The following is a 23,247-nucleotide window of genomic DNA, read 5'->3' on the forward strand; positions in this document are numbered from 1 at the left end:
CATGAAAAAAACGCATGAATATCCAAATCAAATCCGCTTTAAAAACACATAAAAACTGTGCGGATTTGAAACTGCATTTTCTACCATGAGAGGCAGAATCTGCGCAGAATTTTACAAAAGCAAATCTGCAACGTGCGCACATACCCTAACAGGTAATACATGAAATCACAATCAAATTCTGTCATGAGAACCATAAATGTCTTAGACGTCAAAAAGAACATTGATACAGTGGTATACTATATACTGTAATATGCAAACTGCAGGATTAATGATGTAAGAATGGGGGGATGAACAGTCTCAATTGTGGTGCCATTCCTGTGATATTCAATGATGCCAAGGTTCCTTATCTTTCAGGAAGAGGAGAGAGAGTGTCGATCAGTGGGGGCCATTACTATTGCCCTGCAGTTAACTTTTGGCACTACATGCATTGACTCGCTTCATCTGGTGTTGGTGGCATTAGGTGGGGTTAGAGTCGCCTCCATAAAAGGTTGTGTGTTACTTCTGGTAATTTTTATGCAAAGAATGCATAAAAGAAAGTGAAAAACTGAGTTTGGGCATAGGTTTGGGCTTAGGAAGCCACTGTACAACAAGCTATTTGGTTGTAAGAAAAAGAGGCCTGGGAAGTGAATGAGCCACAATATATTAGTGAGGACAGATAAAGTTACAGCGATAAGGGTTTTGAAGAAACACTCAGGGGTGTGACTCTGAGATACATGAAGAGCCACAAAGCTAGTCAGTCTGAGAGATTCTTAAATGCAGTCCAGCCTGTGCAGGTTACTGCAATAGGATGCCAATGATATGGATTCAGCATCTTTAGTTACCTTCCTCCTACAAGCAGGGAGCAATGCTAGAAACACCCAGAGTAAATAAATATGTACACTAAGTCAAGTTGAACCATGTGTTGTTGAAGTGGTACTCTTAATGGTTTATTCTTAACATCACAATCAAGTCCTATTTTACCAGTTATCAAAAATCGTTAAACTTTCCAACTAGTATCACTTATATTTTTGATAATCTCTGTATACCTCATCTCACTGTTACGAGGGTGTCATGTCCCACAAAAAGTCCTGGGATTAAATGGTTACGTCGTGTAATGAATCGCAGGTCTTCTTTAGAGATGGTGTGATTTGTGTCCCATATTAAATGGATTTTGTTTCTTCTGGTGCACTGCTGAAGGGGTTAAAGACACTTTCCATGCTGATCAAGAACATGCAGCACCATTTCAGGTGCTTCTAATCTGCTCATTACCTCTTCCTTTATAAACTGGTCAGACCTTCTTGTTACTGCCAGTGAAAGATTCTTCTGCCTGTACTGTGTGCTAAAGCTAAATGGTTGGAGTAGAGTTGTTGTACAATTATTCTGTGGTTTGCTGTAGTACATGAGTGTTTATCTCCTGGTCCATGTTCCCATTTAGTTAATTCCTCCCTGTCCATATCCTCCTCCTTATTGTTGGTTAGTACTTTTGTATAATAAAGGTTTTCTCTTATCCCTTTTTTGTCTTTGTGTCTTGTTCACATTACATTTCTGTCTCATGCCTGATGGGGTGGGGGAGGAGACAGATCAGGGTTTAACAGGAGTATAGTAAGGTCAGAGACTTAGGCCTCTCTACCTTCAAGACGACTACCCCCAGCACAGGAATAATTAGGGTCCCAGTTCCAGGGACAGTTTGAGGCTCCCCTTCCTTACCGAAGACCGTCACAGCGTGACATACTGGCCCCCGTTATGTTTTGCTGTAGTGCTTTGTTTAATGAGTTGACAATGTGCAGTTATCAACAAAGCTTGAGCAGTACCTCCAGTTCTTACTTTGGCCATTGGCACCATGTGACTTTTGGCAGCAGAGTATGCATAAGAGACCCCCCTACTTTTCGATAAAGATATCTGCAGTAGGGCATCAGGTCTGCTGGTATGAACTATAATTTTAACAGTTTGATTGAAGCTGCGGGGAAATGATTGCAGCTCCAACCTCCTCATGGTGTTTCATTTGAGACTCCTCTCCAACAAAACAACAAAGGAAGTGACATTAAATAACCATATTTAGGGATTTGCTGGATCAGGAGAACTGTGCGGTATTTTATAATAAAGCTAATTGCAAAAGTGCTTAGGGTGTAAAAATAGGTATCAAGAAATTACATTTTAGGTATCAAGACAACCCCTTAAAGCTTATAAACGAATTAAAGTAGCAATATTTTTGTTTGCATCAAAATGTGTCTGCCACATTAAAACCGTAGCACAACCCCTTTTAACGATATCATAGAAATCACACATCTTATCTGAAATAGTTTTAAAGATCTGAGTAAGATTAGGTAAAGAGGTTTGCTTTTAATAGTAGAATTTATTCTTAATCAAAGGTGCTTAAATTTTTAGCTGCAATACCAGACACAGCTGATGGACAGAAGTAAAGCTTTATGGGTAATCAGACAGTTAAGCACACTTACCATAGGACTGCCATCAGACCAACGGAAATCATTCTCCAGAGTTTTATCATTGAGTCCGATCCATTGATAGTCCTGTGCATTGCCTGTTATACATAGATAGGATTAATAAATATACTGTTTAGGTTGAACAGATGCTTCATTCGGGTGTACACATATTGCAGAAATGGCAGTTTTTGCAAATTTTTCACATAGAATTCCTGTTTCCACTTCTCATACTTTATGTCTGTTTTAGGCTGGGACCACATACGGTATATAGAGAACGGCATCTTCATTTCCATTTGGCATTAAACAAAAATACTGATGGAAACTTGTGGAGGAACTGATCTCATTGGACAAAAGGATTGTTCCCACCTGTCAAGTGCCTTCATTTTTGCTTTAGACATGTGTCGGTCTGATGGCCCAATCTCAATGTTTCATGTAACATTTTGATTTGACCTCAGACCAGTACCAAAGTGTGAATAACAAAGAAAAGCCTGATGGCAAATGATGAATTTTTGCATCAGTTTTGTCATCAATTCTGATCCATGGAGGCAATGGATATACGATAACCGAATCTTAGTAGACACTTGTGTTTCCATTAAAATTCCAGCTCTGGTAACATATATTCAGAACTCTGCAAATGCTGCTGAAGGTGGTCATATTAAAGTATGGGTCCATTTCAGGTTTTGCTATGGGTCTGTTTGATTTCTTTTTACCTCTCTGGGTGGTCCTATTCACGCTATCAGTGTTGGGTCTCTACATAGTCAGATGCATTGAAACACCCAGTGGTCCATTTATTTAGATATAATGGAAGATCAGTAAAAAAAAAAAAGTTAGATGAAAAGATGCACAATTGTTATATAAAGAAAACCTGTCACCAGATGAAATAAAGCCAATTTTTGCCCTTATTTTATTTAAGAACAGAATTCCCAGGGAAGCAACAGGCATAAATCAAGAACAAATTTTGAATGTCACCATTCATTTTACCACATAACGTAATAAAAATTAGGAAAAAAATCCTAATGGGCTGAAATGGTGAAAAAAAATGCAATTTCACGTTTGTTTATTTGGGTTTGGTTTTTCCGTCGTTCATTATGCAGTAAAAATGACTAGACAATTAGATTTTGTAGGTCAGTATGATTAGGCTGATACACTTTTTTTTATATTTTAGTGGTTAAAAATATCAGAATTTTGTAAAAACAAAAACAAAAAAAAAACAAGGTTGTTTGTGTGACCATTTACCCAAACCATTAGCTTTACGATTTTTTTGTCAATGGAACTACATGGTATGAGGCTTGTTTTTGGTGTGGCGAACTGTAGTTTTTATTCATACCATTTTGGAGTACATATGACATTTTCGTAACTTTATATTGCATTTTTTGGGGGGAGTGCAGCCACCTAAAATGGTTAAATCTGGCCTTTTCTTTTTTCTTCTTTTTACTATCGTTTAAATAATTTTGGAATTTTGTAGATGAGATTATTGCATAGATAAGACTGTTGCTGCGACAATGATACCAAATATATATATTTTTTGAATAGGTAGAAGGGGGTACTTTAAACATTTACATATGTGTTCATATACTGTGTATATATATATATATACAGTACATATAAATATATATTTTTATATATATATATATATATATATACAGTGGGGCAAAAAAGTATTTAGTCAGTCAGCAATAGTGCAAGTTCCACCACTTAAAAAGATGAGAGGCGTCTGTAATTTACATCATAGGTAGACCTAAACTATGGGAGACAAACTGAGAAAAAAAAATCCAGAAAATCACATTGTCTGTTTTTTTTTTCATTTTATTTGCATATTATGGTGGAAAATAAGTATTTGGTCAGAAACAAAATTTCATCTCAATACTTTGTGATATATCCTTTGTTGGCAATGACAGAGGTCAAACGTTTTCTGTAAGTCTTCACAAGGTTGCCACACACTATTGTTGGTATGTTGGCCCATTCCTCCATGCAGATCTCCTCTAGAGCAGTGATGTTTTTGGCTTTTCGCTTGGCAACACGGAATTTCAACTCCCTCCAAAGGTTTTCTATAGGGTTGAGATCTGGAGACTGGCTAGGCCACTCCAGGACCTTGAAATGCTTCTTACGAAGCCACTCCTTCGTTGCTCTGGTGGTGTGCTTTGGAACATTGTCATGTTGAAAGACCCAGCCACGTTTCATCTTCAATGCCCTTGCTGATGGAAGGAGGTTTGCACTCAAAATCTCACGATACATGGCCCCATTCATTCTTTCATGTACCCGGATCAGTCGTCCTGGCCCCTTTGCAGAGAAACAGCCCCAAAGCATGATGTTTCCACCACCATGCTTTACAGTAGGTATGGTGTTTGATGGATGCAACTCAGTATTCTTTTTCCTCCAAACACGACAAGTTGTGTTTCTACCAAACAGTTCCAGTTTGGTTTCATCAGACCATAGGACATTCTCCCAAAACTCCTCTGGATCATCCAAATGCTCTCTAGCAAACTTCAGACGGGCCCGGACATGTACAGGCTTAAGCAGTGGGACACGTCTGGCACTGCAGGATCTGAGTCCATGGTGGCGTAGTGTGTTACTTATGGTAGGCCTTGTTACATTGGTCCCAGCTCTCTGCAGTTCATTCACTAGGTCCCCCCGCGTGGTTCTGGGATTTTTGCTCACGTTCTTGTGATCATTCTGACCCCACGGGGTGGGATTTTGCGTGGAGCACCAGATCGAGGGAGATTATCAGTGGTCTTGTATGTCTTCCATTTTCTAATTATTGCTCCCACAGTTGATTTCTTCACTCCAAGCTGGTTGGCTATTGCAGATTCAGTCTTCCCAGCCTGGTGCAGGGCTACAATTTTGTTTCTGGTGTCCTTTGACAGCTCTTTGGTCTTCACCATAGTGGAGTTTGGAGTCAGACTGTTTGAGGGTGTGCACAGGTGTCTTTTTATACTGATAACAAGTTTAAACAGGTGCCATTACTACAGGTAATGAGTGAAGGAAAGAGGAGACTCTTAAAGAAGAAGTTACAGGTCTGTGAGAGCCAGAAATCTTGATTGCTTGTTTCTGACCAAATACTTATTTTCCACCATAATATGCAAATAAAATGAAAAAAAAACAGACAATGTGATTTTCTGGATTTTTTTTTCTCAGTTTGTCTCCCATAGTTGAGGTCTACCTATGATGTAAATTACAGACGCCTCTCATCTTTTTAAGTGGTGGAACTTGCACTATTGCTGACTGACTAAATACTTTTTTGCCCCACTGTATATATATATATATATATATATATATATATATGTATACACTGCTCAAAAAATAAAGGGAACACTTAAACAACAGAGTTTAACTCCAAGTAAATCAAACTTCTGTGAAATCAAATTTGTCCACTTAGGAAGCAACACTGATTGACAATCAATTTTACATGCTGTTGTGCAAGTGGAATAGACAACAGATGGAAATTATTGGCAATTATCAAGGCACACTCAATAAAGGAGGGGTTCTGCAGGTGGGGACCACAGACAACATCTCAGTACCAATGCTTTCTGGCTGATGTTTTGGTCACTTTTGAATGATGTTTGTGCTTTCACACTTTTGGTAGCATGAGACGGACTCTACAACTCACACAAGTGGCTCAGGTAGTGCAGCTCATCCAGGATGGCACATCAATGCGAGCTGTGGCAAGAAGGTTTGTGGTGTCTGTCAGCGTAGTGTTCCAAAGGGTGGAGGCGCTATCAGGAGACAGGCCAGTACACCAGGAGACATGGAGGGGACCGCAGAAGGGCAACAACCCAGCAGCAGGACCACTACCTCAGCCTTTATGCAAGGAGGAACAGGAGGAGCACTGCCAGAGCCCTGCAAAATAACCTCCAGCAGGCCACAAATGTGCATGTGTCTGCACAAACGGATAGAAACCAACTCCATGAGGATGGTCTGAGTGCCCATTGTCCACAGATGGGGGTTGTGCTCACAGTCCAACACCATGCAGGACGCTTGGCATTTGCCACAGAACACCAGGATTGGCAAATTCGCCACTGGCACCCTGTGCTCTACACAGATGAAAGCAGGTTCACACCGAGCACATGTGACAGACGTGACAGAGTCTGGAGACACCGTGGAGAGTGATCTGCTGCCTGCAACATCCTTCAGCATGACCGGTTTGGCAGTGGGTCAGTAATGGTGTGGGGTGGCATTTCTTTGGAGGACCACACACAGCCCTCCATGTGGTCGACAGATGTAGCCTGACTGCCATTAGGTACCAAGATGAAATCTTAGACCCCTTGTGAGACCATATGCTGGTGCAGTTGGCCCTGGGTTCCTTCTAATGCAGGACAATGCCAGACCTCGTGGCTGGAGTGTGTCAGCAGTTCCTGCAAGATGAAGGCATTGAAGCTATGGACTGGCCTGCCTGTTCCCCAGACCTGAATCCAATTGAACACATCTGGGACATCATGTCTCGCTCCATCCACCAACGTCACATTGCACCACAGACTGTCCAGGAGTTGGCGGATGCTTTAGTCCAGGTCTGGGAGGAGATCCCTCATGACAACATCCGCCGACTCATCAGGAGCATTCCCAGGTGTTGTAGGGAGGTCAAACAGGCACATGGAGGCCACACACACTACTGAGCATCATTTCCTTGTCTTGAGGCATTGACACTGAAGTTGGATCAGCCGGTAATTTGATTTTCCACTTTGATTTTGAATATCCTTCCAAATCCAGACCTCCATGGGATATTAATTTTGATTTACATTGATCATTCTTATGTTTTCTTGTTCTCAACGCATGCCACTATGTAATGAAAATAGATTTGGAGCTGCGATATTTCATTCAGTAATATCTACAATGCAGTATCTTAGTGTGCCCTTTATTTTTTTGAGCAGTGTGTATATATATATGTATATATATATATATATATACACAGTATATATATATATATATATATATATATATATCATAAGCTAACCGGAAAATAGAAGAAAAGGGAAAATGCTGTGATTAATCAAGGTTTGTCACATTTATTGAAGATAATTAAAAGACTTCATGACACTTACATACTCTTCCACATTTCAGACATCAGACCTATAAATTTCTGTGTATAGCTTTAATTATGGCTGTTATTAAAGGGAATCTGTCACCAAGTTTTGGCAACCTCTTTTGAAAGCAGCATGATTTAGAGGCAGACTTCCTGATTACAGCGATGTATCACTTAGTTTACTGGGTGCAGCAGTTGCGATAAAATTCTTGATTTCTCTGCTGCAGATCTATCAGTTCTCTGAATGAGGAGCTCTGTATAACCCCACCCAGATCACTGACAGATTTCTGTGTATACTGTATCTGCCAATTAATAGTGGGCTAGGGGTTACACAGAGCAGTTGACTAGGAGGCACGTGACAACTAGTCCTGAAGTAATAATCTGCTGAAAAAACATTGATGTTATTGAAACAGCTACACACAGACTAGTGACACATCACTAGAATCAGGCTCTCAGCCACTACAAAATGCTGTTTTCAGATTGCATAGCAAAAACCTGCTGACAGGTCCCCTTTACATGACCATTTACTTACTGCATTCTTTGAAGGCAGCATGTAGAAAGCTTTTTAGCTTTTTTGAGTCTTAGCTATAGACATGTACATTTATGAATGGGATTTTAACTGAAATACTGAGTGCAAACTGCTATAAATATATGTGCAGAAATGAATGCTCATAGAATAATGAACCACTTTGTATTAAAAAAGAAAATGAAATGTGCTTAAAGATGGAAATTCAGATTTATTCCTTCATATTCTTTTTTCAGTATGTGCTTTTCATTTGTTTTTCTGGAATTTTAAAGACCTTTCAATTAGATCACATATCCCTATTATATAACAGAAAACATGTGGAGTCATAGTAGATGCTGCAATTTTCTCACACAGAAAGTGGAAAATGAGATTAACTTTAGTGGCTATAAATAAAGGGTGGTAGCAATTTAAGTAATTTTTTTTTTTCCAAAAGTAGTCATCCTCTCTAATAGTAGTAATTATGTCATAAATAGTTTGCTGTCTCAGAAATACACAAAAAACAATATTAGAAAATTTAAGAGAGTCTGAGTATGACAGTATATACAAGTCGACCCGTGTATAAGCCAACCCCCCCTAAATTTGTCACAAAAAAACTGGGAAAACGTATTGACTCGCGTATAAGCGTAGAGTGGAAAATGCAGCAGCTACCGGTAAATTTCGAAAATAAAAATAGATACCAATAAAAGTAAAATTAATTGAGACATCAGTAGGTTAAATGTTTTTGAATATCCATATTGAATCAGGAGCCCCATATAATGCTCCATACAGTCCAAGATGGCCCCATAAGATGCTCCATACAAAATACACCCCATATAATGCTGCACAAAGGTTAACAAAGCGCCATATGCTGCCTCATAAAGGTTATGGCCCCATAAACTATTTCATAGTTTATGCTCCCATAAAATGCTCCATAGATTATGCCCCCATAAAATGCTCCATAGATTCTGGCCCATATGCTGCCCCATAAGATGCTCCATAGATTATGCCCCCCATAAAATGCTCCATAGTTTATGCCCCCATATGCTACTCCATAGATTACACCCCCATATGCTGCTCCACAATTATGCCCACATATGCTGCTCCATAGATTACGCCCCCATATGCTGCTCCATAATTATGCCCCATATGCTGCTCCATAATTATGCCCCCATATGCTGCTCCATAATCATGACCCAATATGCTGCTCCATAGTTTATGCCCCCATATGCTGCTCCATAGTTATGCCTCCATATATTGCTGCTCCATAGTTATTCCCCCATATATTGCTGCTCCATAATTATGCCCCTATATATTGCTGCTGGTGCCGCTGCAAATAAAAAAAATTACTTACTCACCTCTCGTTGCTGGGGGCCCGGTGCCGGTGTCCTGAGCAGGCAATGACAGGTTCTGATGTCACCGCTGGCTCAGGATCCTGGCACTGGCGATATTTACCGATCCCCGCTCCATCGCTGCGCTTCGCTCTGTTGTCTCCTCCATGTCCTGTCAGTGACGTTCAGGCAGAGGGCACGGCACGCACTAACTACGTCACTGCGGCCTCTGACCTGAACATCACAGACAGAGTACGCGGAGAGGACAGAGCAGCACGCAGCAATAGACCTGGGACAGGTGAATATAGCTTATACTTACCCCCATCCTGGTGCTGTCTCTGCAGCCCTGCTTCTCCCAGTCTCAGGCTCCATCCTTCAGTGGTAATGTGCTACCACTCATTAAAGTCATAAATATGCACATATTCATGACTTTAATGAGCGGTACCATGTGACCACTGAAGGAAGGAGCCTGAGACCGGGAGAAGCAGGGGGGCTGCAGAGACCATGACAGGAGGGGGTAAGTATGACCTGATGCCCCCTCCCCCCCTCCCTGCTGACCCCCTGGTATATGACTTGCGTATAAGCCAGGAGGAGGACTTTCAGCCCAAAAAAATGGGCTGAAAATCTTGGCTTATACGTGAGTATATATGGTATATATGATTTAAATCAGGTTTTAATTGCAAACTATTTTTTATTAATATTTGGTGTTATTATTCTGTATGTAGATAAAAGAATCCTGAATTACAGTATTGCAGTTTCCCATTAGGCTCTAGAACAGACATATCAGACTGATATTTACTGTTTTACCTAGTTTACTTTTCAGTTTGGCTAGAACATGGAAGATACATTTGTAATTGGCTCAGTCAGAGAAAATATAATCTATATTCACTAACACCAGAAGATGTATAGAGCCAAATCCACGCTTCCAGACAACCAACAAAACACAACTGAACAAGAAAATACTACTCACCATTCACAAATTCTTGTTCTTCGGGGGACAAGATGCTAGATAGATGTGACTGATGACTGCGACATAGGTTTTCTCCATCAACCCAAGTTTCTCTCTCTGAGAAGTGTTTATAGCAGTATCCTTGGAATTTGGTCCATCCTTCTTCACACACATCAAGATCTAAGAGATACAAGAAAAGACTGAAGTGAGGAGAAAACATCAATAGGTTGAAGTTACTTGTCTACCTCAAATCGTCTTACACGATTCCCAAGGAGAGATCAAAACCTATAGAATATAAAAAAGGACACTGACATCAGAGGGAACAGAGAGTGTTATTGAACTTCTTTTACCTAAGATTCTGGAGTAACAAGAAGAAAGAATCAGTCACCTCAGGCATACAGAAATTCATGACTTACACAGGTAAAAAGGAAGGAGATTTCACCTGCAGGTACCTTTCGAGAGGTCATTTGAGTATAAGATTCTTACGAATATTTAGAAAATCAGTAGGACTGGCATTAATCTTCCTCTAACCACATCCTCAAGAGAAAAATGTATATATATTGTTCCACTTCTAGAAAAATGGGACAGTTATTCTAGATTTTATTTTATGTCATGATCACTAAATTAAAAAAATAAAGAAACATAAAGAACTGTTCTTTATAGGATGGCCGACAGAATGTAGTAGAGGCGCACTGGAGACCTTCAAATGGTGGTCTAGATGTCTATAGCTAGTGTTTGGACTCAGGACAATATTTTCATGCTACTAGATATAACAATAACACATGAAAAGTAAATGAAATAATCCAATTTTATTAAAAGCCTGGTATAATTCAGGTAGGAAAAATAAATTTTCTGTAACAGTCATTCAATATGGAGCTTGAAGCATCTGCTATTTGAGTGAAAAGATAGTCATTAAATAGTCTAGCATCTTGTGTATTCCTCCATCTAACAATACCAATTGTCTAAAGTGGACGAGAACATGAATAGATTTTCCATTATTTGAAATTAATATTGACCTTTATGTTGCATAAAATATATTTTCAGTTTGTTTCCATCGTATACCGTAAATAGAAAACAGCAAAATAGAGTTTTTTTATCTATTAATATAGAAAATAAAGAGCGTATTCATGTATTAGACGTCAGTTTATGAACAATTAACTGTTTGATATTAGCAATGCCCTCGTTATATAGCTGCTAGCTTAATATTATTTTTATTTTTAATAAACCTTGCTAAATTCTTATATTTTACATCTTTCCTGTCATGTAGAATATATTATGTGTTTCAGAATATGTTAAGTCTGATAAACACATTTTATGGGTGTATCCAGACGCCTCACAATAGCAAAGTTCAAAGGTGAGCTTCGAGCTCAAGGAACATCAGTGTCAAATCACACCATCCGTCGTTGTATGTGCCAAAATGGACTTCATGTGAGACAACCAAGGAGGACACCATTATTGAAAAACAATCATAAAAAGCCAGACTGGAATTTGCCAAAATACGTTTTGACAAGCCATAAAGCTTCTGGGAGAATGTCTTATGGACAGATGAGACAAAAATGGAACTTTTTGGCAAGGCACGTCAGCTCTATGCTCACAGATGGAAAAATGAAGTATATCACTGTCACTACTGTGAAACATGGAGGAGGCTCTGTTATGTTCTGGGGCTGCTTTGCTGTATCTGTCACACGGTGTATAGAATCTGTGCAGGATACAACGAAATCTCAAGATAATGAAGGGATTCTAGAGAGTAATGTGCTGCCCAGTGTCAGAAAGCTTCGTCTCAGTCACAGGTCATGGGTCTTGCAACAGGATAATGACCCAAAACACACAATTAAATGCACCCAAGAATGGCTAAGAGTAAAACATTGGACAATTCTGAAGTGGCCTTCTATGAGCCCCGACATAAATCCTATTGAGCAGATTTGGAAAAGCTGAAACATGCCGTCTGGAAAAGGCAACCTTCAAAGATGAGACAACTGGAGCAGTTTGCTCTTGAGGAGTGGGCCAAAATACCTGTCGAGAGGTGCAGAAGTCCCATTGACAGTTACAGGAATCATTTGATTGCAGTGATTGCCTCAAAAGGTTTTGCAACAAAATATTAAGTTAAGGGTACCATCATTCCTGTCTAGGCCTATTTCATGAGTTTTATTTTTTTTTAAATTCTGTGGAAGCATGGGTGAAAAGCAATGTCTGACTTTCATTTGCTCATGTTCATAGAGATTTTTTATTTATTATTACTTTTGTCAGATTCAAGTTATTTCTGTCACCATTGTGGGTTTTTGTGTCATTAAACGAGGGGTACCAACAATTTTTACCACGTGTGTACGATTGTCACCCATAAAGTCTACAGAGAGCATCACAGGTCATGTATTGATGAATTTCTTTAAGAGCTGCATGAAAAAGATATAACTTTTGACATGTAAGAAGATTTGATTGCTGGGGTCCCAGTTACTCACCAATCCATAAAACAAGGGGGAGCAAAGACTGAAGATGAGCTCACTAGGAAGTATATGAAACCCATCTTCAGTGTTGAAAATGAGCAAAACTCAGCTGAATGCCACTGCTTCCTCTCCTATATCAATTGTTGAGGGTTTCCCTAAGGTACTTAGTAGTATATTTATTCAAATTTATCTTTATCAATTTTCACTGAAATTATAACCAGCTACCACTGTTTTGTTAAGTATGTAGGAGTTGCTCATCTGCCTATTGTTTAGACTGGAAGAGGGAGGCTGCATGTTGCTGCTCATTGGCTGCTGTTTTTTAGCCTTCCACTGTCTCTGTCTGCGGCCCAGACTGGAAAAGCATGAGGACCATGTGTAGCATGCGGGACGCACTTTACCCAGGTCTGATCTAGACCATTGTCCACAGTCAAGTCCACAGGGAGCCTGAAAGATCAAATGCTTAGAATTTTCTTGATGAGTAGCCACATTTTTTAAAGGTTGTCATGTGGAAGAAGATTTGATTGCTGGGGGTCCAGATGCCCAACTCTCATTAAACAAGGGAGGAGAAGAAGACCTCAGCTATACAAAGCTTTACTCAAAGACTGAATATGGACTGAAAAGTACAGTGCAGTAGTACAGTGAAGAACGTAGATCTGGGGATTTATTCTGACGGAATGTAGGCTGAACTGGATGGAAATATGTCTTTTTTTGGTCTTGCTAACTATGTTACTATGTTACTAGGTGTTGCAACAGAGCAGAACAGAACAGTAGTGATTGGTGGGGGTCTCTGCAAAATGTCAAAATCTTCAAACATGTCTCTAGCTACACTGATTTATTGTATTTTACTAAATGAACAGTGCATGTTTTCCAAATGACAAATTCTAAAGACAAAACATTTTTTGGTATTTCTTGGGGATAGTTTGAAAAACACCAGTCTATCTTCTATTTGGACAATGCTTGGCATTAAATATAGATGTAGTGTAAACTTTGATGCCAAAAACACATGGAATTTAATTAAATCAGATAAGTGAAAAACTGGCTTTAGAACTAAAAGAAATACTTTATTTAATTAGACTTTTACATTTATACTACAGAGGTAAGTGCAGGCTGTCATTTTTTACATTTTATGGTATTTAGGGAACTGTATTGTCTTACATATTATAGTCTTCACAATATCAGCTGAATCATGAATTATTTTACTTGACTAAATGTTTCACATTTTTTGTAATATTAAAAAAGAAATAATCTTTAACATTCTTGTTACAGTAGCATAATTTGCTAAAACATGGAAAATTGCATAAAACTGAATAATTTAGTCTATATGACTTTAGCTTATTTTAATTACTTAATGTATTTTTTTCGACTATTTACTAACTACAAAAAAAACTTTGGAATTTCCATTAAAACTATTTATTTTGAAGGAAATAAATGAGAGGTTTCCAACGTGACCAATCAAAACTTGAGGGAGCCTTGGTGTGGACATTTTATTACTTTAAAAATTTGTCATCTACACCAAAAAGAAAGGTTTTGGGAGAAGGAAGTTTTTACATGTAGTGCTTCATCTTTACAAAGGAACCTGCAGATGATTTAACCTTTTAAGAGGAGAAGAAGAGTAAAAATCAAGGACTGTCTTGATGAGATCCTTTTCAAGGTCAATTCCTGTAATCTGAAATAAATCACATTAAAAGTGGAGGAAGAGAAGAGAAACTAAAGGAAACAAAAATAGGTTATTTACTTTTCTCCCACATATAGGACTGTATTAGCAAAGAGCCCACTAAGAAACAAGCACAACCATTTGCTTTTGAAGGTAGGACGTTCTGTGGGATGCAGTTGTTAGTACAATTAGCTCAAGCCACATTGATCGTACCGATCTGACATAGGTCCCCTCCGTAGCTGGGAAGGCATAAGCATTTGAATGAGTCGATGCCATCAACGCAGGTAGCTCCATTCACACAAAGACTTGGTAGGCACTCATCAATGTCTGTAAGAAATCAAGGTTTTGCCATTAAGACTCCTAGTCTACCACACTGATAAAAAAGGAGGACTTTTGAGGTTGCTTGGACTTTGCCTTTCAGCTGCTGGTTCTGGTGGTCAAAATTGCATGCCTGCACTCAAAGCTATGGACTAGTAATAGCAAGGCGTCCCTTTTATGTTTTTCACGTTCAGCAGTATTCCCGGCCATCCATAAGTGCTTCAATCTGTAGCTGGCCCCACACAGTTTTCTGCATATAATTTAGGAGACTTTCAGCAGAGAACAAACTTTGAAGGTGATGCAGGACTACAGCAGTGCTCCTTCAATCTTAGGATCAGTGAAGAACTCTGAGTTCAGACCTCACTCACTTTGTGTTAATATTTAGAAGAACACCCCTTTAATGGCCCTGTGTAGATCTCTGTTCATTCAAAAACTGTGCCACATTTATCACCTTACTTGAAAGGGAATAGTCCTGCATGCACCAATAGGTGAGGCACTGGTGGTATCCTGTGTGCAGGAATACAAGTGTAATAAAAAGTTTAGAAAACCAGCTCATCATTATGGCTCAAGGCGTATAGGTGTATGGAACTCTGTGATGATCAAAAGTGTCCAATCCAAAGAATAACAATGGGTTGGTTCCAGTTCCTTTAAAAAGTAGTCCTTTATTAATATACATTAAAAATAGGTTCCTTATCGCATGCGGGAGAATGCAATGTATTTCGAACACACATCGGCTTTCTTTGTCTGAGCTCAAAGAAAGCCGGTTGGCATTCGAAACACGTTGCCTTTTCCATCATGCAAAATGGAATCTATTTTTAATGTATATCAATAAAAGTCTACTTTTTTAAAGGAGCTGAAAGCAACCAACTCTTATTCAGTGGGGGTATGTATTGTGTAAGAGATCCATCATGACTTCTGTTATGGAAGCAAGCCACAATGCAAGTATGATCATAGTCAAAGACAGTGAAATGAATAAATGGCAGTGGTCACTAAGCGTATCTGATACAAAAACGCATAGTACACAGCCAATGTATACTTTTTCATCTTTGTATGGTATAAATTAAATCATTGTTATTCTTTTAATGCTTTGCGGGAATTCTATAGTGGCTGAACTCTGCCTAATGCATTACACAGTTGCGCATAGAAGAATCAGGCTTGCTAAATGTCAAGGATTGAATTAGAAAAATCTTGCATTAAATGTCTATATAATTATAATTATCTGGGTGTCTAACTTCCTCTAAGTGCATTCCCATAATGAGCAAAACAAAGAAGTTGTAGTGTTTGATGTTTTTTTTTTTGCAAGAGGTTTCTTTAGGGTCATTTATCACTAACTAGAAAGTAATCTAGATTGCACACATACAGACTGAACCGCGTTCACTTGTGTCGGCATTAGCATAAAACCTTCTTTTTATAGCACATACTCCTCTTAAATTAGACAGGAATGTGTTTACATTAAAAAATCAACACTTTTTCAATGGTTGCTGATTAACAGACCCTTTTAACGTACTTCGAGTTATTACACTATCACGTCGAGGAATGGAGTGCCTATTGCATAGGTGGCAATGAGCCTTTTTATACGTGGTTGCATTGGTATAACCTTTGTATGAAGCAGAAATCAGAACATGACTTCTTGTAATATTCCTATGACCTTCTCTGGTTTTATAGCAAAAAGAGTTAAGTTTCCAGGGCCCAGCATGCTCCGTGTTTGTCAGCAAGCAGCAGCAATTTGAACCAGCGCTGAATGCACACCAGCTGACCAAGTAACTTATTCTCCTTTTTTATTATTTAATTAGCAACAATTAAGTTTAAAGCACGCTGTAAAAGGGAAAATTAGGCATTTAGCTAAAGCAAGGCATACAGCGGGGAACGGTGGGGGTTTTAATAGGCAGGAGATTAGGACTTTTTAAGCTTCTCGAAATCTAGCGGGTCACTTGTGAGCTCTCCCACATTATTCCTGGGGAAAAACAAAACAAGGAGAACAACAAATCACAGTGTCAAATAGCAAGAAACAGCTTAAATATTAACTCATATTTTATAGGGTCATTGGATTTTTATTTCAGAGAACGCTATTGTAGCATAGTTGCCATTAAAAAGTAGCAACCAGACTGATTGAGCCTTTTTGTCACAGGAAAGTCAAAATTTGTATGCCTATGTGTTAATATTTTCCTGATGATAAATGACTAGAGATGATCAAATCTGCAAAGATTAATTTTGCAAAAATTATGCAAATTTGTCAAGGAAATTCTTTTTGCATTGAAGTTATTCAATGCAAAATTAATGTTCTATATTATGGTCTGGTGTCTCTAAAGCCCCTAGGACATAAAAATTGTAGAAAGTAAAAAAAAATAACACCTCACCGCGCTCTTGCCTTGCCACCCCCATTTGTTTTGCTATGCCTCTTTTATTCGCCTTTCCCCATTGCACCCATCTTCTTCAAGCTGCTTATCTCTGGACCATGGCTACTGGACCACTAGGTCACTGCATTGCACAAAGCCTAGTTAGTGCTTCAGAGGTCGGACGTACTGACGTCATAATGTGCCCTGCAACAGCTTGGTGTATGGGAATCTCAGGGTCTTATCGCGCTGGAAGCTGTGGCCCAAAGGGAAGCAGATCAAAAGAAATGCATGAGACAAGAAAGACAAAAATAAGACCCGTGGAGGACCAGATAGCAGGCTGCAGGTGAGGAGACAAGTGAGTGGTGAGGTGGGTATTAAATTTTTTCTTTAACCTATTTCCAAAGTTCTGTGGTTCAGCAAAATGGCCGCTACTTTACTGAACTGACAGTGAGCGACTTGCAAAAATTCTGTATTCTGGAGAATACAAATTTTTGTAAAATTTGAGTAGGATTCAGTACCACTTTGAATAAATTTGCTTAACTCTATAAATTAACCATTACTTGTTGGACACTTGAGGCTACATATATTTTGGTAGATGATCATCATATATAATCACATTCAATAAACTAGTTATCAACAGGCCACAAAAGTACATAATATCATATAAGAGAGGGCAAGATATGAAAATATTATTTTGCCTGGATACTGTCCAGATGCTCATTTATCCAATAGCTATCACTTCACGCAGATGATGCATGCTCAGTTCATCCTAACATGCTTGTGTCTTCTATGGGGACAGGGGTGTACCCCACTGCCAGACACCTTTGGCGGTTGCTTATCTTCTCTGAGAACAAAAATATCGTGCATTAAACTTCAACATGCCCAATCCTTCTTTTTCCTCACGCCATGTATTGTGAAGTGTCCCATACCCATAGGAAGGACAGCCATGTTTGCCAAAATCAGTGGGTACAATTTGGGGTTATTATTGGACTTTGGACTGCACCTGTAGCTTCATAGTTAAAATTGAAGAATCACATCTTGAATTGGTCCAAAATCTGACTAGTAGTTCATTCTCGCTTGGTCTACACCATTGAATCAATATGAACACATTTTATTTTTTCCAGTGAAATCTGATAGGGACTATCCTTATTTACAGGGCTAACTGATTCATGCTACAACTCTGCAAGTATGATAATTGCCATAAAGAATAGGAAGCAGTCAAGAAGAATATTTAAGATTCCTGTATATCAAGGAAAGGCAAATAAATAATACTATTGAGGTTGAGAGATTGGACTGTGTGGACTAAAACAGGTAATCTCAAAATATCTACTTGTTGACTTCCGTATCATATGTCCTGTGTATTGCTGAGTGCAATATATCTTCATCAAGTAAAGCATTCGAAAACTACAATAACAGAATCTTAGAACATTAATTAAAATGTTTAGAGCTGGTATCGTAGCTCAGTATTTTTCTACCTATGATATATAACATAACACTTGACATTTTTAGAGCTTTCTAATGACTTTAGAACATCTAATGACATTTACATCCACACTTTGAAAAACAGTCAGAAAATGGATAATGCACACTTAACATTTAATGGCTCAATGGTTGTGTATTAAAACATTTATGTGGAATAAATAAATGCCATAATTGTTCAGGTGCCCCGTGATTGACAAGCACTTTAATCAGGCAATATTTTAAATGATTGCTAAGAAATTATTCTACAGGATGTTGTCTACTTTTTCTCTTTTTAAGATATTACCTAAAACTAAACTATAAGGTTTTTCAAGGATAACAGTCATGTCTGCTTACTGTAAAAAAAACAGTTGTACATCTCCAAAGGTTGTGTGTGAAATTGCAGAACAGTTCAATCACCTTCATCTGAGCTGCAATACCAGACACAACTCATCCCACTGCTATGTTTAGAAAAAAAATAATACTGTACATGTTTTTAATACAGGAATATACTTTAAAAATAATTTTTTCATCTTTAGCTATTGTTTTTGAACTTTCTTTAAAAAGACCTTATAACTCCCCTTGATGATGGAAAAGGAGAGAAAAATATTAAATCTTTCTCAAACATAAAAAGAAAAATCACCTCTAAATTAGTGATAATACGTCTGGTCCTTTAGAAAAAGGATTTGGAAGTCAGCTAAAGTGCGGCTCTCTCCTATCTCCCTATTTTAACAGCTGTGTGAGACTTCCACTTTTGAGCTGCGAGATGCTGGTATGTGCAGAATAGACATACAGGAGGAATGTTTGATGCTATTTTATTGCTGTATTTTACTTCTTTCTGAATGTTTTTTTAAAAAGGTGTGCAAGATGGATTCCTGTGTATTACAGAGCAGCAGTGGGAAGAGAAGGAGACAAATAGCAGAAAGGGAAGCACAGCTGGTAAAATCTTAGATTCTCCTGTGTGTGTCTGTCTGTTTACAGCATGTAGTGAGAAGCTCAGAATAATTCTTTAAATGTAGCCGATCCCTTATCTTACAGATCTTGTAGCTGTAGCTATTCATCCACTTGCAGATGAACAATTTAAAAGCAAATCTATTTTTCCACCTTATTGAACTTTATAATACATAGTCATCTTATTATATCGTTGATAATAGAGATGAGAGAATATATTCAAGTGGTATTGAATTCATCTCAAATTGTACAAAAATCTGCATTTGTCAAAATGCAGATTTTTTTGTAACTTGCTTCTGCCATAAGTGGCCATCAAAAGGCTAAAACACAAGCAAAAACATTGTATACTCAACTTACCTCATTGGTCCCTCCACACCTCACCATCATTCGTTCAACACGAGTCTCATTTTCTGATCGCCTACTTTAGTACTGAAATTCCCTGATGAGGTCTGAGATGATTTTATGCATACATGTGCAAAGTCGCGGCACACACCGTGACATTGTGATGCAATGACCTTTTGCGCGCTTGTGCAGAACTCTCTTGGGCCTCATCAGAGCCAGAAATGCTGGCATGGCATGAGTTGGTATTTCAGCACTCACAGCAGCGATCAGAAGATACGATGAGGGCTGGGAAGGTGACAGTGAGAAGTAGACTCAAATTTCCTGGGAAAAAATGCACGAACAGGCGAATTACCATTTTGCTTTATCCGTTCATCTCTAGTTGATGAATCACATAAATATATTGTGTGGAAAGTGAAGCTTAGGATCCTGGTTGTAGGTCAATATACACCTGCTTTGCGTTTCATTGGTTCACTACCCATTAGGATGCACTGGTGAATTAATTGCACTATGTCTTTTGGAGAATTTATGAGAAAAATAGGTAAACCTATACCCCCATTGTAATATATGGATAAAAGAGTCAGCAAAATGGTGACATGCCATATTTTTGGTTTCCTTATTTAAGATAGGGGTGTGATGGATTTTGTTGTCAGTAGACAAGAGCATTAGTTACAAGTGAGCTGAGTAGGTGTACAATGCACATATTACTTACAATAGACAACATTCTTATTTTATTAGTTGTTAGATACAATATTTTAATTATTTATTTATTTGTATAGTCGTCTGTATTTCTGGTGACATAATTGTTTTTTTTCCATAAGTAAAAAATGTATGTGTGTTAAAAACACCTATTAAATTGTTTTTTCATTTTTCTCTAAATAAAAAAGAAAAGATAGAAAAGAAAAATAAATATATCTTCTGTTTATACCCTTTTGAGTCTGACAGGAGGATGTTACAGGAAACGGGGTCATTTTGCATATAGTCAATTTTATAGCTGCAGACCCACAATACAATGGAGCCTTTGGTAATCTGCTGTACACCACTAGTAGAGATGGGCAATGTTTATTCCCAGTCTTGTCAATTATGTGCAGGGTCACAATATGCAGCTAACCTACTGATTGGTTTCTTTTTTCATCTAATGATATTGTCCCACCCTCATCATCTCCCGCCTCGACTACTGCAACATCCTTTTCTGTAGCCTCCCTGCTAACACCCTCGCACCTCTCCAGTCCATCCTTAACTCTGCTGCCCGACTAACTCATCTCTCTCCTCGCTACTCCTCCGCTTCTCCCCTCTGCAAATCTCTTCACTAAATCCCATTCCCTCGGCGTATCTAGTTCAAATTACTAATTCTGACCTACAAGGCCATCTATAACCTGTCTCCCCCATATATCTCTGAACTAATCTCCCGATATCTTCCCTCACGTAATCTCCGGTCCTCCCAAGACCTCCTTCTCTCTTCCACACTTATTCGCTCCTCACCCAACCGCCTCCAAGTCTTCTCCGAATATCCCCCTATCCTCTGGAATTCTTTGCCCCAACATGTCTGACTAGCAACCACATTCATATCCTTCAGACAGAACCTGAAAACCCACCTCTTCAAGAAAGCCTACAGCCTGCAATGACCCCGCTGCCTCCTCACCACTACCGGAGATATCGCCTCAACCAACACCGGAACTGCTGCAACTCACCAACCTACTGTCTCCTTCCCCACCATCCTGTAGAATTTAAGCCCGAAAGGGCAGGGTCCTTTCCCTTCTGTATCAGTCTGTCATTGTTAGTTTGTTTACTGTAAGTGATATCTATAACTTTGTATGTAACCCCGTCTCATGTACAGCACCATGGAATCAATGGAGCTATATAAATAAATAATAATAATAATAATAATGTAGGTCTGAGTTAGACATGCTCTACAACTGTTGGATACAGGCTAGCTTTGAGTGCTTCTTATGCTTATTTCTGCTCTCATGGTCCATATGGTCATAATCCTGTCAGCATTATTAAACAATTGGGGAAAAATGTCCAAAAGATCACGCACATATAAAATATATATCTACAACCATGGTATTACTACACTAGATCAGAAGCAAATTTCAAAATGTTGAGTAGAGAACAATCCCAATGATTTCTTTACCTTTTGTCTCCTTGCTTTTCTACACTTTACTTGGAATCACTGACATTCTTCATCAATATACTTTTTACTTAAAGTAATGTGTTTGGAGAAGCTGAATATAAACCGCTTCCCTTAATTAGGGCAATGAAATAAGCAATAAAATGTATACATATGTCAATAATATACAAAATTACAAGAATTTACCTATGTCACAGCTGTCTCCTCCATATCCTGGTGGACACAGGCAATGAACTCTCCCTTCATTTTCTACACATGTTCCAATTCCACACTGGATATCCGCACATGTCCCGAAAATTCCTGTAGTTACCCAAAATGCATGAGTTAACTAATACAATGCAGTAATACAATTCCCCAAGATGTATATTGGGCCACACTGAATATCCACATGCTTTCAATTACGTATGGAAGCATGCACAGTTGTTTTGTTTGACATATTCTAGATTAATCTAATAATGAGATTTGAAATGCAATATCTTATTCAGGTTTTCAATCAGGTAAACCAGCTTGAATTGTAACACACATCCCTTTTATTCTTCAGGAGATCAGTTGGTTCCTGAGGTGACTGGCAGCGACTTTTTCTGCTCTACCTTAAAAAAACACATCAACAGTACTTTTCTGAGCCAAGTGTGCATATGTGTAGTGGAACTAGGAGGAATAGCTTTGTCTGTCAGCTATCACAAGTATATGGAGGCCTTAAATAGAACTTTTTACGAATGATTTCATGCTGGACTGGCCCCTGTTATAGCAAAAAAAAATTCACTTTTTTATTATGTCTCTCATTATCAGGGATATTATTAATCAAATATTTGGCACTCAGTGAAATATTAACTGCAGTTAATAGTGCTACAATTATGTGTTGTGTAATACACCTTTGATGCTTATTTAGGCTGCACATCCCGGCTGGCAGGATCTGTGGATTGTGGTCATGTGATCCTGATGACATCATCACAGATACTTTTGCACTTCTATGTTGCTGTCTGCTTATGATTGGTCAGCATCATACAGGAGACAGAAGTACATGCCTCAAGTGAAAACTATCTAATAACACCTACTTGGACTTAACTAAAGTTAACTAATTTTGTGCCAAATATCTGATTGCTAATATCTCTGCAATGGAGAGACAATATTTAAAAACAAACAGAATTGTTTTATTCCGCTCTGCAGTCACTATTAGATTGTATATCCAGTTCAGCATGAAAAAACTTGGCAAAAGGTCCTCTTTAACTGTAGTTTTGGGTTCAGTCTAAAGGGAACCAGACAGCTGTTTTGGCCGATATTATATGCAGCCACAGCCTTTCAGGGCTTATCTATAGCATTCTATAATGCTGTAGATAAGCCCCCGATCTGGCCTAAAAGATAAGAAAAATAAGATTTATTATACTCACCCGGGGAGGCAG

At 38.5% G+C, this 23,247-nt stretch overlaps 1 protein-coding gene across 1 annotated transcript in view; it reads right to left on the reverse strand.

Annotated features, from left to right (window-relative positions):
• Positions 1–23,247, reverse strand: part of ACAN (aggrecan) — an 89,857-nt gene that overhangs the window by 26,921 nt on the left and 39,689 nt on the right. Inside the window, exons 12-15 of the mRNA XM_073568711.1 lie at positions 22,034–22,147; positions 14,528–14,641; positions 10,241–10,399; positions 2,436–2,518 (exon numbers count right to left, since the gene is read on the reverse strand). Coding sequence (XP_073424812.1) covers positions 2,436–2,518; positions 10,241–10,399; positions 14,528–14,641; positions 22,034–22,147 — 470 coding nt within the window. The remainder of the gene's footprint in view (positions 1–2,435; positions 2,519–10,240; positions 10,400–14,527; positions 14,642–22,033; positions 22,148–23,247) is intronic.

Source organism: Dendrobates tinctorius, unplaced genomic scaffold (assembly GCF_039654945.1).
Source record: "Dendrobates tinctorius isolate UK_male_01 unplaced genomic scaffold, ASM3965494v1 ptg000022l, whole genome shotgun sequence".
NCBI lineage: Eukaryota > Metazoa > Chordata > Amphibia > Anura > Dendrobatidae > Dendrobates > Dendrobates tinctorius.